The 23,626-nt window shown below is 39.1% G+C and overlaps 1 protein-coding gene across 6 annotated transcripts in view; it reads left to right on the top strand.

Annotated features, from left to right (window-relative positions):
• Positions 1–23,626, top strand: part of itga11a (integrin, alpha 11a) — a 75,311-nt gene that overhangs the window by 29,739 nt on the left and 21,946 nt on the right. For 4 of the 6 annotated variants that reach the window (XM_028584034.1, XM_028584042.1, XM_028584027.1 and 1 more), the window contains 10 exons: positions 6,793–6,907; positions 17,050–17,162; positions 17,712–17,803; positions 18,075–18,189; positions 18,333–18,460; positions 18,681–18,829; positions 18,922–19,066; positions 19,618–19,783; positions 20,489–20,559; positions 23,467–23,611. In XM_028584034.1, the coding sequence (XP_028439835.1) occupies positions 17,075–17,162; positions 17,712–17,803; positions 18,075–18,189; positions 18,333–18,460; positions 18,681–18,829; positions 18,922–19,066; positions 19,618–19,783; positions 20,489–20,559; positions 23,467–23,611 (1,099 nt within the window). In that variant the 5' untranslated portion in view covers positions 6,793–6,907; positions 17,050–17,074. Of the gene's footprint in view, positions 1–6,792; positions 6,908–17,049; positions 17,163–17,711; positions 17,804–18,074; positions 18,190–18,332; positions 18,461–18,680; positions 18,830–18,921; positions 19,067–19,617; positions 19,784–20,488; positions 20,560–23,466; positions 23,612–23,626 lie in introns of those variants that run through there. The other 2 variants (XM_028584056.1, XM_028584065.1) reach the window with 2 other exon arrangements.

Below are 23,626 nucleotides of genomic sequence, written 5' to 3'. Positions count from 1 at the left end.
CGAGTCCGAAGTTTTTTTCGACACCTACAACCACCTGGACCTCTTCCCTTAACCCATTCAAACCTGATCACACATCTGTGTGTGTTTACCTTTAAGACCTGAACACGCATCTGCGTCATTTTTGAGTAGAGTAGATTTTTTTTAAATGCAGTTGAAGATTATGGCCAAGAAAGTCAGCCAAGTTGAAAGCCAAAGAAGTAAGCTCTCAAATGCTTTTTATTTCATGTTTTTATCTGCTATAGAGCCTGAGAAATTAAGATTTAAGTAGGCTTTTTACAAATATTTCTGGAAACCCTTAGGTTTTGGGAGGGGGTTTACAGAAAAGTACTTAGGCATAAAAAGGCCTTTTTTAGCAGGCGTTTTAGGCCTAAATGGGTTAATGCAGACTTTGTGGCTCAATAGTAATGTCACCCAACTTCCTTCTTTGCTATGAACGGACAAGACTAATAATTCTTACGACCGCTTGAGGTCTTTGCTGCTTGAACGTAAATCAATGTAGTTTTGGGGCATTTGCTGAAACAATTGATGCTGTTGTTTGTCTTGGGGGGGACAGTCTCTTTACTAAAGAAGACTGTTTACTGCTGCTGCTAAGTATGTGGTTAATGAGAGCGCTGAGACTGATGAAAAATTTGCACACAACCACTGACTAAAACGGCTCATAATTCATTGGAGTTGGATGATAATTATTTAATTTGGTTTTCGCAACCCTGTTTACATTACACATTAATTTATGTAAAAAATGTTGATTAGTCTGGTAAACACTTGACCCAACCTTGCGTGAAGTTTCCTGTTGCATGGACACTTTTCGTATAAAATTGGTAAATTCCTAGTCTGGCTATCACCAGACCAAGCTCAATCTTTTAAGATTAAACATTAGTCTGGGGAGTCTGCTCTGTATTTTCTCTGCACAAGATGCGTGATCAACTGGCATAGTTCAAATGACTCTGTACGCAATTGGATAGTCCTTCAACCAATCAGACCAACGATCTGTTTGATGTAGCCGTGACCGCGGCATCAACGGGTTGCTGCTCTTCGGTGGCTGGCTTGTTGAATGTAAGCAGAAAGCTGCGTGGTCGCTTCTCTATCGTCATCGTGTTAAACCCGCCAATAGCGCACCAGGTGGATAAGCCAGTTTGTGATTGGTTCCCGCAAATTTGTAACGGAAGCAGGATAGAAAAACATACAGGTTTCCAGCCTGAGCTGCAGGGCGAAATCAAATCGGCGACAGATCGGGCTGGGTTTACCCAGTCTAGTAATTTTCCATTACCATTGATTAAATCGATTACATGTAATTGGCAGTCCCAGGTATTTACTGTACCTTTGCCAACAAATCTGGGTGGAGGTTATGTTTCATACTATTACTTTTTTGTACAATATCTTGATTGATTACAGATAATTATACTTTGATGGTGTAATTTGGTCAGACATTCCTTCATGCTGTGTCGACTGCCTTTTGGATCTGTGTCCAGATCCTATTATTAAAAGTGGGTCTTGTGAGTGGGCATTTACTGAGACTCAATATGTTAGTAGTAACAGATGTCCTGGGGGTAGTTAACATTAAAATGTCTCATCAAAATGAATTATTATGGATTGCAAAATGAATTATTAAAGCATTAAAGGTTGAATTACTGTCAGATCGTATCGTAAAATACCTGCATATGAATCAATAGTTGTAGTAGTTTTACAACATTAACAGGCTGTTGAAGTTTGAGTATTACAGTTAGTTAACGTTACACTTGCCAAAAGCAATTAATACTCTACCTATAAATAAATCCATGTCATGTTATTTCTGTAATGACAAACAATTACCACTTGCTAACTCTATGCATATGTCTTGACTGTCATGTAGTTGTGTGTAATAGCTGGTGATACTTGTTTTGTACTGCGCTACCCTAGAGACTTGGTTTGAATCCTCTGGAGGGCCTTTTGTTGGCTCAGAGGGTTAATAGCTTGTTAATCAGTGCCCTGTTGGCTGTTGCGCATCTGGTTTTAGATACCCCGTGCCTCCCAGAGTATTTACATTGGCACGGGGTAAATGTAATATAAGGTGCCAAAATCTTTCAAAGTATGAACACTCACACATAATTAGGATCTACCATATGTTTTTATCAATCCTAAACCACATTACACTGTATCAACTAATAAACAAACTGAATGCCTGTCTGATAGGAGGATGTCTCCAAGCCAGCAGTTTGCACAATGCAACCCGCACAGCTGCTCTATGTCAGTGGGTCTGTGCGGTGGAGCTCCTGCAGCTTGGTGTTGGGCCAAAGGCAGCAGCGGACTAATGTGGATCGCACCGGCAGCCACCGGCCTGAGGTTTATTTATCTGGGCATGGAAGCCGGTACACAGGAAACCCAGCAAGACTCTGACCTTACGTTAAAAGCTGCTGATATTACTGGGAATATTAAATTGCTCTTTAGTAGCTCGAAATGGAAACTGGATCACCTCCATTCTCATGCTTTCACCCTGACACTTTCCCTGTCTTAGACTTCAGTTTTTCTGAGATTGCGTCTTTGGGAATTTATTTTAAATTCATTTACCAGAATTTTTAAGATTGATGTGCTCCAGTTGAACAATGATGGAGACACTTTAAAACGGTACAGCCCCCTGCCCTTCACTTGTAAAATTATTTATGCTGCACCACACTGTCAAGAGTTACCAACTGATCTTTATTTATTTTTCATACACCTATCTGTTCCCAACAATCTATTTTCGGTCACCCCTTTTTTGTTTCTGGATAAACAGAAACCAGAGGATGTTTGGGGGAAGGATCAAATACGAGCTGAACATGTGAACCATTCATACAACAGGAAATAAGCAATGTGGAGAATGTGTCAATATTTACATGAAGAGTCTGCATGACAGAGATGGCCATTTATTTTGATGGAGGTTTTCATGAAACGGAACAAATGGTCTATAGTTGTGCCAATCAGGGTGATATATACTCCTGGTCACTTGACAGCCTTGAAAAATGAATGACTCATTCACTCTGTGGCAGGTCACTCTACTCCCATAATGTCCTGCTGTGGTAAAATTGGGGTTGTGATGTTTTTGACACTGCCTGCAGTCCCTAAAACCCTCAATTTCAGTCTCAGGTTTACTGATACTTGCTGAGAAACAGTGGGAGTAGATATTTGGTTTGCTACTTGTTTAGACAACTGATTAACACTCCAAACTATTCAGTATCTAAGGAATAAAGACAACTTCACATTTCTGTTGGGGGGCCATTTTTCTTCAAGGAATCCAGCTGCTCAACATGTAACCTCTCCTTTGCTTTAAAGTGCAAACAACTGCTCACCCAAACATATGCATCTTTTTCTGCTGTATAACAAAGAAAAACTGGGTTTTGTTGCAGATGTACTTTGTACTACTACAGTACTGTGTTTTAGAACATGGGCACTTTTAATCTGGACTAAAAAGTAGCGTTGCATAGAAATACTGATGTGAGTTTGACCAGCTGATCCACAAAAACATTTAACACATTTAACTACTATTGAAATGTCATGATACGACCCATTACTTACTTAAGATAGTAAAGCATGCTTTCACCCTTTACATTTCAAATGTAATTCCTTGTTCTGAAGTAATGACAATGATTGTCCTACAGCTGGAGCACCAGATGCTTAAGTGCTGGGGATGTTCATCCCAAGGGGGTAAGCAAGCATCCGAAAAGTGTACCTCCTATGGTGAGGTTCATAGGCTAACAAGCCATCACCTTCTGCTAGCATTCTATTGACTGCCATTCATTTTGGCGTCACTTTGAGAGCGAATAACTTTACATCTGAAGCATTTAAAGACTCTTTGTCCATTGTTTATTTCTAAAGAAACACGATAATTTATAAAAGGCTCCATTACCTTGTTTCTCACATTATGGCCCCATAGCAGCCATTTTCATAAAAATAGGCTAACGATTGTGTCATAACCATGCAACTTTCTGTCGCACAATAGATACATTACCGTATAGTCAGGAGAAGCTCGCAGGCAATGGGGGGGGACGTGGAGGCATACAGTCAAAATGAAAAAATAATTAATCAGAAAACTTACTTGGGTCTGTTTTTTTTGTTTTTTTAGAAAGCCAAAGTTTTTTGTTTTCCAACTAGCTGATGGCTTGATAGATATTGTTTTTCATGGATAACCAAAGCAAGCCGCTCCTGTGAGGCGTTTAAAAGACTCAGCTGTAGTTTTTATAATGGCAGACTGGTACACATTGTTACGTCTGGGAGGTTTTGTAACATACAGTCCTTGACATCAATTAGACAGTTATGTAAACTTGAGCTTCTCTGTTTATCTTGGCAATGCAGATTAGTATAATTGCAATAAAAGTGAAAACAGATGCTAAACTCACTTGGACTGCAACTAACGATTATTTTTATTATCCTTTTAACCTGTTGATTATTTGCTCGATTACCCTAATCAATAAGTTGTTTGGTCTATAAAAAGACAGAAAATGTCTTGTCTTGTTTTGACCACAACTCAAAGATCAGTTTACTGAATTAAAGAAACTAAACAATATTCACATTTAAGACGCTGGAATCGGATACATTTTATTCATAAAAAATCACTCAAACCGATTAATCGTTGCAGCTCTAATACTCACAATCATTAGGGTTATTGGATAACAGCATAACAGTAGTTGTATTAAGAGACTCAAAATGTCTCTGCGTAACAGTGAGTAATAGCATGATTATCTTTAGAAATATATATTTTATGAATATACTAACCTGCACAATCACATCATTTTGTTCATTGGGTATGTAGAGTCAGCTTAACAATTGCCAATGAAAATTCATTAAGTTTAACTTCATTCAAATCATTAAAAGGAACCCTGGGTTCAACTGTCTTGAATTTGACCTCAGCTGTCATTTGTTATGGGTTAATTTGAATTTTACATGTTTTCCAACTGTTGAGAATTCCTTCACCTTGTTGTTTACATTTAAATGAATTTCCCCCTTACAGGAAAAAAAAAAAGGCTCATTTAACTTGACGTGACCCCAGAGCCTCACAGATGGGGAGTCAGCTGAGAGTGAGGTTATTTAGCGTGAGGGCGAGGGATTGAATAAGCCCAACAATGTGTGGACAAAAGCCACAGAGAAATAATAAGCGGGGGAGTTTGTAGTTGTTTAAAGCAGAGGCCTTTGTGCTTTCAGCTCAGTTGGGCATCTTACACTGTGAGAAAACACTTTATTTTTGAAGCAATAATCTTCAACTTCTACAGAACAAATCTCTCTGTCCCGTTAAGCATAACGTCTGCTTAACTTTCCCCCCCTACTTTCTTTTTGGTAATACTTTACTTGAAGGTATCTACATAAGAGTGACATGACACATGAACCCTAACCCTAACCATAACTTGTCATGACAAAAACCGAATGACGTTATGCCATAAATGTTTGTGACTTGTTTATACGTTCATGACAGTGTCATGTCACTCTTATGTAGATACCTTCAAGTAAAGTGTAACCTCCTTAATGCATTTTTGGGGCGAAGAAATGGTGTAGTAGTTCCCAATCTAACGTAGTACATTTTGTGATTTAGAGTATCATTAAGCCCTACTGTAAAGGTCAACATGATCTGTGAGCGTAGAATAGGTGAAACATCAATCAACACCGATCAGCACAGACTCACCATAAGTTTGGGATCTAGTGAGACCGAGATCAGCAGGCGATTAAGTCGAAAACGGAGATGGATCAAGAGGAAGTCACGGTGGTAGACGATAACGTTTTTCCCCTTCTTCTCTTCCAAAAGGAAAATCTCATCACATTCAAGTCCTCACACAGAGACAGAGTCCTCGTCTTTTGATGGAAATTGAAAAGCCAAATAATGCTATCACCATTAATTAGCCATAATGGCACAATAACTTGGTGACAGGCAGATGAAAAAAAAAAATTCTGCAATTGGTATTTTAATTGAAAACAGACATTTACTGCTCTTTTCTCCCACCTGGTAAGCTGTCAAAAGGTGTAAGAGAAATTTAGACACACAATCGGAAAAACAGATTTGCTTTGATCAGGTCCCACAGCAGCTTTTACTTTTTACCTTCCTTCTACTTGTCAGGTTACACTTAACCTTCTGTTAACTGCAATAAAAAACAAAACTCCTTGCAGAGGCTCTTTACCAATCGTTTAATTGCAGTTGCAAGATATTAAGTACTGATATGATGCAGGTGTTAGGTAATTTCTTCGAATGGATGACATTTTTCGGCTCCTTCACCGCTGAAATGTAAATCACAGATTTTACATTGGTCTTAGATCAGATTTAGGTCTCTTATATATTATATGCCAGATTGGTGCCTGAAAAAAAGTTCTTATGGAAGTAAAATGTTGGTCATGTAGGTGGTAATGTTGATACTATGCTGCTTAACCAAAACCTTGTCTGGGTCTGCAGATGTCTGATAGAAGAATATCAGTCAAATGTGACAGACCGCTCAGCTGCTCTGCAACACGTAAACGATTAGTATCGGTTTTCTTTATGAGGGAAGTCTGTGTTTAGACTGGTGCCGGGGGACAAACGGACACAAGACGGAGTAGGGCTTATTTTAATGATGAGCAAGGATGACTTTGCAGCAGTTTGTTGTACTTAGGCCAGATGCTGAGGTCTAATCAGTGTTTATGTGAATGCTCCTTTCATTACAGACATCTATAAAGCTGCTGAGATACTACTATGTGGCACTGAAAACTGTTGATGTTCTGTGTATTACACTAACGCTAGTATAGAACTAGGTACCAGACGTCAGGTCATTAATGGCATCTTCTTTAGCCAATGCTCATGAACATTGCCTTTTCTTTTTTAAGGCTTCCACGACTGCTTCAATATCGACACAAAGAACCCCAGGATCATCAAAGGCCCTAAACAAGCCCAGTTTGGATACACTGTTCAGCAACACGTGGCTGCTGGAGGAGAAAAATGGTAAGGGGCTGATATGATTTACACACTGCTGTGATGCAAAATTATGTTTTGCACGTTTTAATACTTCAGCAATTTGTGCCTGTCCTGTCATATAGCTCGGCAAAAATCCAGCCCCACAATGATCACTTGAATTAAAAGTGTCAAACTTTTATCATCTATATTTGATGATGCAAAATGTCAATATCTCTTCTTGTGATGTACATTTTTAAATTCTGTTAAACAGACGGAATTTACCTTGGAGATCTATGGCTAAGATTAAGAGGTCAAGTACATCATGACTGTAAAATTCATGTGACAAGTTGTAGTGCTGACAGACTTGGCAGTTAGATATTTTTTCCCAAGAAAGATAATGATCTACTGTACCTCTCCTGTGGTGTACACAGTTTCCTCCCATTAATTTGTGCTTGCAAAACAAACTGAAATCTTGAGCTGGATACCTCACATTCATCATGTTACCTCATAGCACAAACTCACTCCTGATGCATGCTATTATTAGGCCAACTGGCACCGTGTGGTGGCCAAAATGAGTCTCTGGCTTCCCCAAAATGCCTGTTGGCAAACACTGTGCTAGTACCATGCCAAGTCCCAGCTGTGTGTGTGAACCATTAGCTGTGTGTGTGTGTGTGTGTGTGTGTGTGTGTGTGTGTGTGTGTGTGTGTGTGTGTATATATATATATATATATATATATATATATATATATATATATATATATATATAAAAAAATGCCTGTTTTTTTTTCTCTCTGACTTCAATGGCTTTCGGACTGGCTTCACCAGAGAATGATAGTATTGGTCATTTGTCTTACAACAACCTTTGTTTACATTTTCCTGACAAGAGACCTCTTGCAGTTGATAAGTGAATGACTGTCCCCTCTAAGTAGCATCATTTATTAGTAAGGGTGTCACAATGTCACCAAAGTTAAGTCACAATCTTGAATTTTGAATAAAAAAATTGAATCGTCAATGCTGCCACGCCCCCATGTCACGTCCAGTTGGCTTGCCAAGCGGGAAAACGTTGGGACAACATTCGCGTTGTCGACAAACAAGCCACAGTTTGCAAGCTCTGCCATGTGCGTGTACCATATTCTTCCACTGGCAGCACGACTAACATGGCAGTTAATCTGTGTGGTATATGTTCAACTGTTCGGAAATAGTTTGTTAAGACACTTAATTGTCCAAAGAAGACTATGGACATGGCTGTTTGATTGTTTTTTGTTTGTTTTGTTGTGAACTTGAATGTCATCTTCTGTGAAGATGAGAAACTAGATGGCAGGTTATAGATATAAGTTATAGTTACATTATGTTGTTAATAAATGTTTTAAATTTGACAATGTAGTGTGGTACATTGCGAACAAAGGTCAGATATTATATTGCATAAAAGTCTAGTCTAAAAATGGCATAGCAACCTGTGCTTTAAAAAAAAAAAAAAAGAAATGTAAAAATCGAGAATCAAACCTTGACCTTAGAATCAAAAATGTAATTGAATCGAGGATTTGGAGAATCATGACAGAATCGTTGTTAGAGTGGATGCGAGATCATCCAACTGAAACCCTCCACCTTGACCATACATGTATGTAGGGGCGATAGTTCAGAAAACATAGCATACGTGTAACATAAACATTGCTAGTTGTACCTAATCAAATGTTTGTTTCAGTAGCATTGTGTTAGAACTGGGTTATGTCTCATTAAGAATTTATCGGTCATTTCTCTCAGAGAACAGCCCAATGGTATTATTTAAATTTTTACACTAAGCACTGCTCTGCTAACATAATGGGACCAGTGTATATGCAGTAAATACCGGACTGGGCTTACTGTCCCATGCTGATTGTTTTTACTGTTCCTCTTGGCAAGTTATCCATCCTCCATCACCCTTGGGTTGCCTGAGAAATGAGGCCTATAGTGTTTTATGTGGGTGACGTGTGTGTTTGTGTGTAAACAGAGAGAATATTGTGTTCACACAAAGAAACTTCAGAATATTGCACTTGACAATGAAATTACTATACTGCTGCCTGATAAAATCACAGATCACATATTTGTGTACATATTCAGATTTTTTTTTATAGATTTATTTGAACAGGACAATGCACATTAATCAACATTTCTGTAAATGCGCCAGTGTTAGCCAGATGGCTAAGTTTTAACGGTAGTCGATGTATATCTTTATGGCGGGAGGAAACCGGAGCACCCAGAGGAAACCCACGCAAACATGGGGAGAACATGCAAACTTCACAGAGGTGGCCCTGCCCAGACCAGGAATCCAACTCTGCAGTGCCAACTTTCTATGAGGCAAAAGTGCTAACCACTGAGCTACCGTGCCACCCATTTATCGACAGAACATCGGTTTCGGACGATATCTGCTCATTGACTGCAGTGGCCTATCTGCATATAAGATGGCAATTACCGATGGCAGTGGCTGATGTATATGCGTTGTTTTTTTGCTGTCGGACTCTAACAACAGCCGCTAACATGTGCTGCTACTACAGCTGCTAATTCAGAGAAGAAGCCACCGGCTCGACACAACGTATAACATAAAAAGGGCAAAGGGTGCCGTGCGCATGTGTGGTTTGTTTACAGTAAAAGAAAATGTCGGCCATTTGGAAGGATTGCACCGTGTCGGAAAACCACAGCATTTGAGAAGGGGAAAAAATACCCCACAGACAGCGCCAAAGCTTAAGGTATTACTAACAAGGTAATGTAGTTCATCGCATTAGATGACCAGCTATTTCAAAGCCTACGCACAGCCCACTCTTTGTCATTTTGCTGAGGTTTCACATTCACACATACCTGAACTACTAGCTTGGTATTATTTAATAATAATACAATATAGAATATCACTGGCCTTATCTTTTATAGGCAGGGATCTTCAACCGGGGGTCAAGGACCCCTAGGGGGGCCTCAGAGTCAATACAGGGGGGCCTCAATTCCAATAAAGTCTTAACTTGAATCCAACATATTATTAGCAAATATGAATCCCTACTGATGACAGCCTTACTGGACGTATAGGTAAGGTAGTCACTAAGATAGCCATCCACAGACAGCTTAGTATTCTATGCGTAAAAGGGTACTGTATGTAGAAAGGCTTTAGGCTGCCCTACACATTATTGTAGGCCCAGTTTAATATGAAACTTCATTTTATACAATATATGTAGTAGGGCGTCCCTGCTCTATCTCTCTTTCAGTTAAGGGGTCCTTGGCTTAAAAAACGTTGAAGACCCCTGCTTTAAGGTTTAGATGAGGGGCTTGGGAGTGAAATCGTGTGTGTTCTTGGTGTACAGGAAGGGACACTGACACACTTGGAGAGTGAAGTGACAATCTAGCAAGAGCTGCCAGCTCACAGAAGTCATCCTTTGCACGTGTCAGCGCCGGAGTCGATTACACTGTAAAATCCAACTTCTTCACCATTCGGAGCAACTGTCAGCCAACCATGTCTTCCAGTAAAAAGGTCTGATGAGGCCAATTTGTGTGGAACAAAGGTCACCAGAGACGCTGCCTCAACTGAGGTAAAAACATTTGCAGTGGAAGAATAGTGCAGCACAGACTGTACAAACAGCATCCAGCCAAATGGAGCTGTAGGGATTGGGGTTTTGGCATCTTTATTAGGTGTTCATACATATATATAAAAGGGACTTTATTCATAAACAATAAAATAGTGGTAGTGCACAAATGTGGTGGAAAGTCTTCTAATTGAGGCAAGAAAAAAAACATTTCTGTAAACATATATGTTAAAAAAATGTTTTAAACAATTGTTTCAATATTGTAGCTATTCAGTATACTGCCTAACTCAACCTACTGTGACCCACAGTGCTGCATCTCCCACTTGTTTTACACCTTGGTTATGACTTTTCTGTCTCCGCGGCAGACAAGTTAGTCATCCAGCTGAGTTTAGTTTTAAAACGATGTTTAGTCAGTGCAGCAGTGTGCGTAGGTGTGGGTATTTGAACACACAGCTGCATGCACAAACTCAAGCTGTACGGTATATTTGTGTGTCTGTGGGAGTGTGTGTGCAGTGCATAGTCTGACACTTCTCAGCTGGACTCAGGAATGTTGCGGTATCTGGGAGATGTGAAAACTGTGTTATTGAGTGTGAAAGGATCATTAAAATAACTCAAAATAATGCTTTCAATTTTGACAAGACTTGATCTCTTTCATCCACATCTGCACATCTAAACCTAAGCTATTGCTGCTCAGTATAGTTTTATCTATCACCAGTGGGAGCTTGACTAAGTGACATGAGGATCCACCCTTTGTCATTTTTCATCACTGGTACCAGATTAGTGTTGCTTTCTTGTGGAGAAGTGATGACTTCGACTCCACATGTCTCAAATTTTCATATGTGTCAACTAAGAGGTTTGAGAGGGATTTGTATTTGTTTTCCCCAAGATTAATGTTTTGATGAGACAATTATCTCTGCTGATTAGGATATAATCCGGTTTTTAAGCAAATACAAATGCATCTTTAAAGTGCCAGACTGCAAGTCTGCAGCAGAACATGTGCTCACCAAGTGTGAGCACTTCAGGGGGGCATTTCTGCTGATTGTCTGGGTTTGTGTGTTCTGGTGCTTGTATTCACTGTATTTACAAATGTGACTTCACACTTAGATTAGTCCATTAGAAAACTGTATTTGTGATAGATTTACTATGAATTGCAATGGATTATCGACGATGTCCCTGGCCATTTATGCCTTTTAACTTTCCAACCTCCACTTTCCCCTCAAGTGGTTTCACCTCAACTGAGCTTTCGAGAGAATTTAAATTGTTACAATAATGGATGTTGCCTGTGAGCATCTGTGCTACACTGCAGCGCTCTCAACTTTTCCAGAGCTGTTAGATTTTCTGAAAACCCTCAGCTCTGTGTTTTGATAGGAACAGGATCACAGCTGGAAAGTGACTTTGTAAAAAAAAAAAGGCTTTTAATGACCCGAAACTGAGGTAAGCAAGGCATGCAGCTACATTCAAAAGGCTTTCTTTGAGGAACAAATTAAGAAAGTAGTTTGTTGATTCCACTGTGATGAACAAGTTGTTGACAAGAGCTTTTGTGTATCTGAAATATAAAAATAGTATGTGTCGAAAAAGGCTTATCTGAGAAACCATTACCCAAGCATGTGGTATTTAAGTGAGCAGCAGAAGAAAAAAAATACTATTTTCACAATTTTTGGCTTCAGAGACATCAAGAAGTTGATATATCTTTGTCAGGTCTGTTGACAGTTTCTGTCTATGACTGCTGATAGAGCTACCAAGTTGAGGAAAAGTCACAATGTCAAGAATGTGTCATTTCCTCACATGTCTACTGAGCATTATGGTGCTCTAAACACTCTGCCAGAGCGGACACTCTTTGGGGAGCTGAGAAGAGGCCACTTTACCTCCAATTGACGAAGAGTTTGGGTGTTTAAACCTGGTGGGATTCACGGACCTGCATACTTGAGCCATACACCACAGAAGCCTCCCACTTTCTATTCCCACTGTTTATTTTTCTACAGTTGTACCAGGTCTCCTCAATGGAGACCTGACCTTTACTCCTTAGCTCAGTTACGACTTGCACTCCACAAAGAACTACAGGGAGTCTGTGAAGTCTTTCAGCACTGGCCTCAAATAGTGTTCCCTTTATTTTGCTCGTTTGCAAAGCTGCAAAGAAAAGTGTTTTTACGCCTCTTGAGCTTGAGAGGAAAACCATTTGATCTATTGAATTTTAGTTTAGACACAACAGACACAGTTATGTGATTGTAATCACATAACTGTGCCTGTTGTATTTTGTCAGTAGTATTTTACACCTTTTTAAATTAGATGATTGATACCTGGTTCATTGACTATAGCGAAAATAGGACTCTAGAGCTACAGTTTCTGTGACTTTATATCAGGCACAGCAGTAGCCTGACAAGCCAGACCCACATCAAGATGTTGGGTCTGGGAACTCACCATTGGCAGGTCTCAATCCGAGGGGCGGGATAAACGGTTGTCTTTCAAATTCCCTCTGCACGCAATAGGATAGCGCTACAACCAACCAAAGCAACGAAGAAAGTAGCGGAGCTAGTTGATGGATAAAACTTTTGCCGTATTGTCATTATGTTAAGCCCGCCCATGTTGAGATATACTGTATGTATATGTTAAATATACGTTTTGAATAAGTTAAAACTTTGACCTGCTGGTGATGCCATAGGAAAAGTCAAGGGACCACCAAAGTCAACAGGATTCATCCTGTCAATGTACAAATTTCATCCGATCCAATCCATCTAATAGCTCTTGAGATATTTCAATCTGGGGGAATGTGATGGACTGACCAACCAACATTGCCTTTCCAAAAGCCACGCCGCTAGCGTGGCTAAAAGTATATCTTAGAACCATAGACCGCTAATTGTTCAAACTGAAAAAGACCAACATGTTTGAGGGACAATAAATTACAGCAACAAGCATGTGCTTTCTCATAAGTCCTGTCACTGCCTGGTCAATACTCTCAAGTGAAATAGACACGCTAAATGAATGTCTTTGGAAAATGATTATTTGACCATGACAATTCTTTCGATTTATGTGGCAGCATTAACAAAAGAACATATCGTGTTAATGCAGACAAATGGAATGTGATGAGCATGCATGACATTACACTAGCACGCTGATGTTTGGGGCAGGGATGTGGTTTCACAGTGTATGCATCTCTTCCTTCCAAATATAAAAAACATTACCACATTAATGACAGCCTGGGCTTGGGGGTGGCACTTCCTCAAAACCCCAACATTTTGTATCCCCTGGTAACCATGGTTGCATGGTCCATGCATTCATTTTGGGTCAAGTTATTACTTTCAGTGTCATTAGCATTCCTGCAGTGATGATGCACCGAGGCTAGCATTCAACCTTAATTAACTCTGGAACATGATTGTTTGAGCAGCTTCTGGTGAAATTCAGAATGGCCCGAGGCAGGCGTCCAAGTCAAAGGCAACAATAGTCCTTTTTCATCAAGGTAGCTGTATCCTGACCTGAACTTGTGCTGCAGTGTCTCCTCATGCCAGTGGATAGCAATAACTGAAATAATAATCATGATATTAATAGCTATAAAAATATGAGCACTGTTGGAGCCACTGTGGTGAAAATGATTTCCAGAGGCTGTGAGACTTTAAAAGTTGGCTTCAGGTACAATAACATTGAAGCCTACTTCCATATGAGTCTCTCTTTAATGTGCAGTGATGGACAGTTTCCTCTTGTCCTCATCACTGCCTGTCAAATCATAACAAATGTTTCTGTGTACTTGCACACATAACTTGTATAGCTACCCTAAAAGGAACTCACAAATAAAGATGGCATGCCACATGACATCAAAAAATAAACTCAAGACTGAAACAGTTAAACAAACAATCTCACCACAAGGGCCACTTCTGTTCTCGAGACTAATTATATCACACGATCTTCCTCAACGGGAGTTTGGACTGGTTGTCATGGAAGCGTTGACTCAGTTTTCAGTCATTACAACTTTATTTATCCCTGCAGGACCACTGTCGTCGTTGTGATGAACTGTATGCAATAGCTTGCTACTCAGGTCAACAAATAAAAACACCATCAATAAAGAAGAAAGAAAAGCACATAATTATTAATCTTAAACATACAATAATGATGTTCAAATATATATTTTTCCTTTTTTTATGTACTTTATAAACAGTCGTGTTCTTTAAAAAATGAATATTTTGGAAGCATGCTGAAGTTAAAGCAGCATATTATAAAAAGGACAAGACGGGCAATGTCAAAACTTAATCTGTGTCCTAATTCAAACAAACAGTTATGTTTTACAGTACATTGCAGGATTTTAGCTTTAATAGCACAAGCAGATGAAACCATTTGACATTTGAGCTAAATCATTTTAACGTTTTTGTTGAATGCAATGTCTAAATGCCTTTTCAGGCTGTGCTCGTGAGACAAACTTGTAGAAAGACTGTTGTTATTTTTATTGTACAATTAAATAGTGGTTGCAATAATAAATACAGTCTTTGTGTCTGAAAGAATGTCTAAAGAATGTGTTCTGCAACAAATTCATAGATTGCATTCAAAACAAAGTGCTATAACAGTATTATTAGGAAGTGTATAAATTATTACTTTACAATCGAAGGACACCTCTGTCATACTAACCTTATGTAGTTATAGGTGAGTTTTGGAGTACACATCTTTCCAAAGTGTATTCTTGGGAATTTGCAGGAGCTTTAAAGCTCAAAGGATCATGAGCTTGACCTAAAAACCCTTAAGTTGAAGATCTGTCTTTCTTTAATTATTAGACTTTGACCTAGACGTCCATGCAGGCAGTTGGCCACAGGCTGCTTTTACCAAGTGTCTTCTTTTGGGGGATAACTGAACTGGAAATTGCTCATTTGCCCTGTGTGATTTTCACTTGGACTGCACAGTTGTTTAAATACTTGACCTACTGTATTATATAGCCCTGTGATTCTTCAGCACTGTGTTCAGTGTATTTCTTCAGTCACTGAATGCGTCCTTTATCGTGTCAGCATTGTCATACAATTTGATTGAAAACTTGGACCAAGAAGTGACAGTACATTTTGGTAAATGGCTGCATTTATGTAGAACTTTTATCCAAAGTGATTTACAATTGGCCTCTCATTCACCCATTCTCTGCTTTTTACAGAACAATTTAAATGTAACATTAAAATACTATTTTAGGTCCTATCTATGTTGGTACATATTAAACAATACAGCTGTTGATACTCTACTGTGTTATATTGCAATGTTAGTCTCTGTATTTTTTTAAATGCTGATATTATTTTATCTATTTAGGACAATCGGTTTAATGCTGTATACTGTGTATGCGTTGCAAAATTCCCCTTGGAGAGATAAAGCGGAGGATGGCTTTGCAGTTAACGTATGTTAAAACCTGAGGCATTTGGACACTGGACCTTGTGACTGAGAGTGCTGAGATGTAGGAATAGTGAGGCATTTAATCTAAAGATATCACTTGACAAACAGAAACCCATCACAAGACATAGCGTGAAACCCTAAAGGACTTTCATGAAGGTCGTCAATAATAAATGAAACTGCTTTAACCCCCTTTTTATTTCTAACAAAGAGAGTTCTTATCTCTGACATACATGTGAGTTATGGCTCCCTTTAAGGCCTTTATGTCCTCCATCAGTCCTGAAGTAAACACACCAGGCAACTTTATATTCTTCATCACATTAAGTCATCCAAACCTTTTAGTGACATTTATAAGACCATACTGACCCCGCATAGGGAACGCACCGGGAAGTCTCCTCACAAACACTACAGTACATCATGTGAAAAGAATGTCCAGCACTTGACACTGCTCTTTGAGGAAATCTAGATCCTATGAAGGACACAATTCTTCTGATTCAACTTTTTTCTTCAGAAAGCCCTCATGAAATTAAATAGTTTTCCCCTCAGAGTTCCACTGAGGGCATCACTGCAGCAGGAATTGGTGTGACCTTAGAGTTTTGAAAATGGAGCAAAAGTCTGTTTTTCACATTTATGGCAAAATTAAATAACTGATACTCCTCCTTCCAAAACTACTGTAAGGGTACCCTTAAGTAAGGCACTTACCTAGCACCTACAATTAACATTCATATACAACTATCTGACTTTTACATGACCATTTTGTACTTTATTTAAAATCTCTATGTAGTTAAAACAAATATTCGGTGAATTGACATGCAATTTGGTTAGGGGATGTGAAAGTTATCACGATGACTCCCATAATTTGCTAATGCAAGATCATTTTTACATGATTGTCCAATGGAGATACAGTTTTATCTTGAGATTCTGACTTGCAGGAGATGACTGGTTGTTCTGGGTGTGACTGTGTGGAACTGTTTATGAATGAGACGTCTGGTTCTGCTGGACATGAATAAACATGGTTCGTTAACGTCCTTGAATAAATAGAGGTTTAAAACCTTCCCGGTCAGCCCATGTGTTTTGTGTGGGTCACTGAAGTTGACAGTCACAGTCATAGTCCCTCAGAGAATTAGATACCAGGTGAAGACTTACTCTTAGATAGAACAAAAGTTGTCAATCTTCTAGCTCTACTATCACTAGTTAACTGTTTCCAGACAATAAATAACAACTGAGACATTGTATAAATAACACTTTAATATTGATGTACATTTTCAGTCATGCTAACCTTTGGATTTTGTGTCTTTGCAGGTTATTAGTGGGCGCTCCGTATGAAATGAATGGTCCTTATCAGACAGGGGATGTTTATAAATGTTCACTGAGCAGACGAACCAATGGAAATGGTTGCTCCAAGCTGAACTTAGGTATAGTATCACAAAACACTTTTTTTTTTTTTTTTTTTTTTTTTTTTTTACTCAGAGAATCACAATCCAGTAACCGTGACAATCATGAATGTACAACATCTGGATGAATCTGTATGCATGGATTATATGTGTGTTTATATCTGCGTGTTTTTCTGCATGTGTCTCAAGATTATTGAACAGTAAACATCATGGTGGCATGTGTGAGACAGACGTGTGGGTACCATACCAATCATTCCACATTTTAATGTTTTTTTTTTTTAAATGGTTTATGTACATTTCCACATGTGTGTTATACCACACATCTCACCGCATGCTTCTTCATACCCGTTGCACATGTGGTGTGCTGGTTAGGAAGGCACATGAAGTTTTGTCAAGTAAACGTTTAAGTCTGAGGATGTAGACGCTGCTTTGGCTGCCCAGACAGCAATAACAAACCAAAGTCCCAGATGGTGGAACCTCGGTTTGGTCTCTGAAGGACAGTGCATGTATTTATGTATATATGAGTCTGTGCATCCAAGAGCCTCTCAGTAAGATTCATTTTCCCTCAAGGAAGGATATCTTTGACCAATGTATCAGAGCGAAAGGACAAGATGAGGTTGGGAATGACGCTCACATCGAACCCTCAAGACAACAGCTTTGTGGTGAGATTAAAACTCATTGAATTTATCTTCTTGAGATGTAACATACACTAATGGTCTGTTGATGCATAACCTTTTTTGAGTAAGTAAAACACATTTAATAAAATAGCAATGGTCAAAATGGAAAAGAAATACCACAAGATTGTCTTTTGATTACATGGTTATCACACTGCAGCTCTCGCTACGGAAGTTCTCTGAGAGCATGAACCTAACTCTCGGTAATATGCTAAGGTCGATAATGTTGCTTGTATAAATGATTTATTTTATGTTTCAGGCCTGTGGACCGCTATGGTCCTATGAGTGTGGCAGCTCTTACTACAGCACTGGCATATGCTCCAGAGTTAATGCGAGTTTCAAGTTCTCCAGAACGATTGCTCCTGCCTTTCAGAGTAAGCCTTAAAGTATCTTTTCTGTTTGACAAACATTCATGGACAGTTCTTAGTCACAGCAGGGGATTATTTCCTCATTTATGAACATCTGTTTTCCTCATGTGTTCTCTCATTATTAAGTCTCATCTTTAAATATTTTGCAGGATGTGAGACCTATATGGACATAGTGATCGTTCTGGATGGCTCAAACTCCATCTACCCCTGGTATGAAGTGCAGGCTTTTCTCATCAACATTCTTCAGAAGTTCTATATTGGACCAGGTCAAATACAGGTGTGTAAGAAAGGAAGGAATACTAAAAGAAGATACAATATATTGGTGATCTTCCTTGTTGGATTTATCTCAGCAAGTTCGCTCTGAGATTTATTTTGCCTTTAATATGTTTTTTTTTTAAGCTACTATGCCGGGAGAAAGTCATTGCTGTAATTAACTGCAAGAAGACAGAGCTCTTATTAATTGTGTTAGATCATTGTCATTGTGTATCTTTGGACAGGTTGGAGTCGTTCAGTATGGTGAGAAGGTGGTCCATGAATTCAAACTCAGCGACTACAAATCTGTTGAGGAAGTGGTGAAAAGAGCGCACAGCATCAACCAACGAGGTGGAGAGGAGACCAACACAGCTCTTGGCATCAACATAGCACGGTACAGTATTTACTGTTTGTACAAAAGAGCAGCACTACTTCACTACCCCTCCATTCTGTGATTTATTTTACAAATCAAACATGTTCTCACAGCTCACAAGCTTTCAAACAAGGAGGTCGAAGAGGTGCCAAGAAGGTGATGATAGTGATAACTGATGGAGAGTCACATGACAGTGCGGATCTCCAGCAAGCCATCGAAGACAGTGAGAAGGACGGTATCACCCGTTATGCCATTGCGGTGAGTCTGCTAGACCTATTATTTACCTGGGTTAGATCGCTTTACACTTTATGAGTTTTAACTTAGTTTTCTGATGGATAATATTTTTCCAGTGCAGCATTAAAATTCCATACACATGAGGTGACCTCATGGAGTTTAGTGAAGCATGGAACCAAAAACACTCGAGCCCCTGGAGAACTCTAGATGCAGTGGAAGTGCTGTTGAAGGTGTAAATGGTCTCTTCCAAACCAAAAGCCTTTTTTTTTTTTTTTTTTTTTCGGTTTATGCCACTGCTGGTGCAACTAATGGCACACTTGATTCCACATTTGATTTACTTAGCTGGGCATGGGCATCTGAGCAAAAACTCTAAAGTAATTTGGTTAAAAACCAACTGGAATTGGTGACAGCATTGGCATTGGTGGAGAAAACCCTAAATCCTCTGAAACCTCCTTTTAAAAGCGCTAATGTTAGCCTGTTGTGGGCCTATAAAATGACAGATTCATTAAATTTGTTGACACTCAAATACTTCATCCATGTACTGAAAGACTGTTTGTTTAATCTTATCTTCACAGGTCCTTGGCTACTACAACCGTAGAGGAATTAACCCTGAGGCCTTCCTCAATGAAATCAAGTACATCGCCAGCGACCCAGATGACAAACACTTCTTTAATGTGACAGATGAGTCTGCGCTAAAGGATATTGTGGACGCACTTGGAGAACGCATCTTCAGTTTGGAAGGTTTTGCAAGGAATTAATTAAAACTACATACATTACATTTATTTTGCAGACACTGTTGTCCAAAGCAACTCATAATAAGTGCATTCAAAAATAGGGGAAAAAAAACACTAAAACGGCTAAAACATTTTCAGCGCTACAAGGTTCTTAGGACTAAGCAGCAAACATAGTAACCTCCTAGTAATGTACTGCTACATTTGCATTAAAACATTTTAACTCCCATGTTTGCCGATTTTCATTGTTTATCTTTAACCAAAGGATACAATGGTTATCTGTGGAAGATAGAGAAATACCATACAACAATTCTAATAATATGTTGGTTATTAAGTTATATATCAAGTGAAAATGACAAACTTTGGCTGGTTCCAGTTTCTAAAATGTGAGGATTTGCTGCTTTTCTCAATTTTCTATCATTGTAATTTGAATAATTTGGTTCTTGGATTGTTTGTTGGATAAAATAGGCAATTTGAAGACAGATGGTAATCCAAACAAAAAAGTCTGATATCCTATATACTAAATGATTAATCATGAAAAGTAATCATTAACTGCAGTGGTAACGTTCTAACTTAGCCTGATTCTTATTGGTGAAACATCCACATGGAAACTCCAATACCAATACCTTCTTAGGTTTTGTTTGTGGTTTGGCATCTTAAATGTCTTTACTGCTGCAGTGGTTGAAAGCTGTATAATACTGACTTGTTTACACAGGAACCAGTACGAATGGGACAGCGTTTGGCCTCCAGATGTCTCAGGCTGGATTTTCCGCACACAACGTTGAGGTGAGTCTGACTTCTGCTACCACGTCGCCTCATATCATCTGTCAACATGTAGAACAACACACATTGTCTCAATTTCTGGCACATCGTAACTCCTCCCTACAACCTGCCATTTATTACTTTCCAGTCCTCCCTGAGGTGCCTGCTGTGTGGCCCCAAAGGGTTTAGGTCTTCCTGATTTAGGAGCCCCTGACAACAGACTCAGGCCTTTTTCCACTTCAACCATGCAGTGATGGGTAATAATACATTACTTGTTCCCCAGGGAAACATGCTAGTGAGAAGCTGAGACAAAATTGAGACAGTTCTGTTTCAGAATGTGTTGTTTTTTTTCCAGCTTACTTTACCTCGAGGCTTTCGATTGTATCTGAGAGCAGAAAGTTGCAGGTGTGCTGGCTTTGAGGGTGACACAGCTGGAAGACTGAGATAAAACACATCTCCTCTACTGTACCAGCTGATCATACCAATTCTCATTCCTCTCTTTCTGGCTCCATCCAGACATTTGCTGATGTAATTACTTTGATTTTCCAGTTCCCCTTCACAGTGGGATTTGTCAAGGGAAGAATAAATATCTCCAATTGATGATGAAAAATAAATATATAGCTGAATTTGCAGCTGGGTGGCAGCAATGTCTGGAAATTCTGTCTACAAGGCCAGATTCCAAAGATTCTCGACAACACCAACCTGAGTGTTGAGAGTAGGATAACTTATTGGAAAGAATCTCGGGGCTTTAAAGGAGAAAAGCAGTCCTGAAAGCCCAGATGTTTTTTGCTGAATGTGATATGTGCCAACTCTCAAGGCTGCTTATGTCATATACTATCCCTATGGACGTTTAATGCATCTGCATACATAGTAATCTCTCTGTCTTCTGTTTGTTTCATTAACTGTAACTAAACAATGCAATAATCCCAAAGAATAATCCCAAGGCTCTCTGCTTATTTGCAAAACTGATTCCTATATACAATACCGAATATACATCACTTGTTTGTTGAGCTGGTATAATATGATATATCCTTTATGCACAAATCTGGCCCCCCTCCGATACAATAAAGATTTGACATCCTAACCAAAGCAATGCTCATGGCCGTACATGCAACTGCAGTAGAAATAGGTCACTGGTTTATAAGGTTGAACTGTTTTGGAGTTTCATTCATTTGCCATGGAGACCAATCTGACCAAAACAGACAACCACATTGGCGTAAAGCTGCTGTCAAAGAGTGACGTAGTGCGAGCTTGGTGCGCACACAATTCCATCTTTCAGGAATGGCTTTGCAAGCTTTCCAGCATATGCTCAAACACTGGAAAATGTGTTGTTGGCACATTGTGTACGGCAAGAAAAAAACACTGAGCTCATTAAGAAGAGGAACCCTATAATTACATTGTCAGTGATACAAAGTATGGTGAACCATGGAAGATAGAAAATCCTTACTCTATTCCTCCTTGTGTCTGCAGCAATTTGCACTTGTTTCCTTTGTTGAATGATGATTTGAAATACACACTGACCAAGATTCATCAGTAATTTGATAATGGACTTTATAGCAGACTTACTTTCTTTGCTCACTGTGGTTTTTAAATGTGTGAAAATGTTCTAGTGTAGCGTTTGTGGCTGTTGATAAAGTAGCTGTTGCTTTGTCATGAATACGGTAGTTTCTTAACTTCCTGGACAGAAGATGTCTTAAATAAGGTATGGATAAGCAGATTTTAAGTTTTCATTCACATATTGATTTATTGCATTTATTGCATTGCTGGGGTTAATCACAGACAATCTTAGACAAAGATAAAACAAAAACAAAATGGGCCCAGGATACTTAACTTGTATGATATGTGTTAGCTGGGGAGGAGTGATGTTGTATCTGAAAAGGGTGAAAATGATTCACATTGTTAAATACGACTTGGAAAAGGAGATCTAGGGGAAACATACATACATAATACAGCAATAAGGTGATTCTGAATATGTTTTCATAATCTATCAAAGAAAATTAAGTCTGGTACACAATTTTTTCATATCAAAATGGGCCAGTACGCTGCTATAGAAGAAGAAAGTTAGATTTGTCCAGTGTGGAATCTGAGAGAAATAGAAAATTTTGTTTTTTAGTATATTCATTCATTCACCTTGAGATGGACCTTTTGGTTTCTATGTACCTCAACATGTTCTTGTTGTAGCAATGTCTGTTGTACTGCTTAAGAAAAAGAGTTTGATTTTTTTTTTTTTTTTTCAAAGTAATCCAAAAATGTAGTGAGAACTAGGAGTGTTGAAATTAATCATTGCATCGTTGCATCACAATGCGGACCTGGACAATTCTGCATCGATGCAGACAGAAGACAGACCATAATCGATTATTGCCTAATGATGTTACTTGTTGATTTTCCGGTGGCTGCTTTTTTTGTTTTTGCCTTTTGTCTGTTGTCCGCTGTGTTCAGACTCTGCCACATTCAGGAACTGTCTGTTTTAAGAGCAGATGCAATAAAAAGGGGAGTCCATATATCCATATCATCAGCTTGAATTTGTTGATGAAAACCATGTGTAGCAATATATAATAATATTGAGGAGGTGACGCATCGTGATTACGATATTGATTTTAATCGTTGACTGGATAATCATAATCAAATCAGGAGACCAGTGAAGATTCACACCGCTAGTGAGAACCTCCCTTGTGTTTATCACTGTTACCAAGATTACGTTTCGCCACAAGTGAAGTTACACCAACATTAATCTGACTGAAACTAAGGTGGGCTAAACACACAGGCTGCGCTCCAAAATGGTGGTCACCCTTTGTTGAGTTCCATGAGTTAATCATCATTAACATATACAGTAATTGCCATGTTGCGTGCATGTGCAGCACATGCAGTATAACCCAATCATACTATGCTGTTTGAAGTATAAAAATCAACTATACCGCACCTTCCCTACAGGATGGGATTCTGGTCGGTGCAGTTGGGGCTTACGATTGGAACGGAGCAGTGCTGAAGGAAACACGACAGGGGAAGGTGGTCCCTCCAAAGTCCTCCTACACGCAGGAGTTCCCTGAAGAGCTCAAGAACCACGGTGCCTATTTGGGTGAGTAACATCATA

Source organism: Perca flavescens, chromosome 1, assembly GCF_004354835.1.
Source record: "Perca flavescens isolate YP-PL-M2 chromosome 1, PFLA_1.0, whole genome shotgun sequence".
In the NCBI taxonomy this organism is placed as follows: Eukaryota; Metazoa; Chordata; class Actinopteri; order Perciformes; family Percidae; genus Perca; species Perca flavescens.
This window is presented reverse-complemented; position numbering and strand designations above follow the sequence as displayed.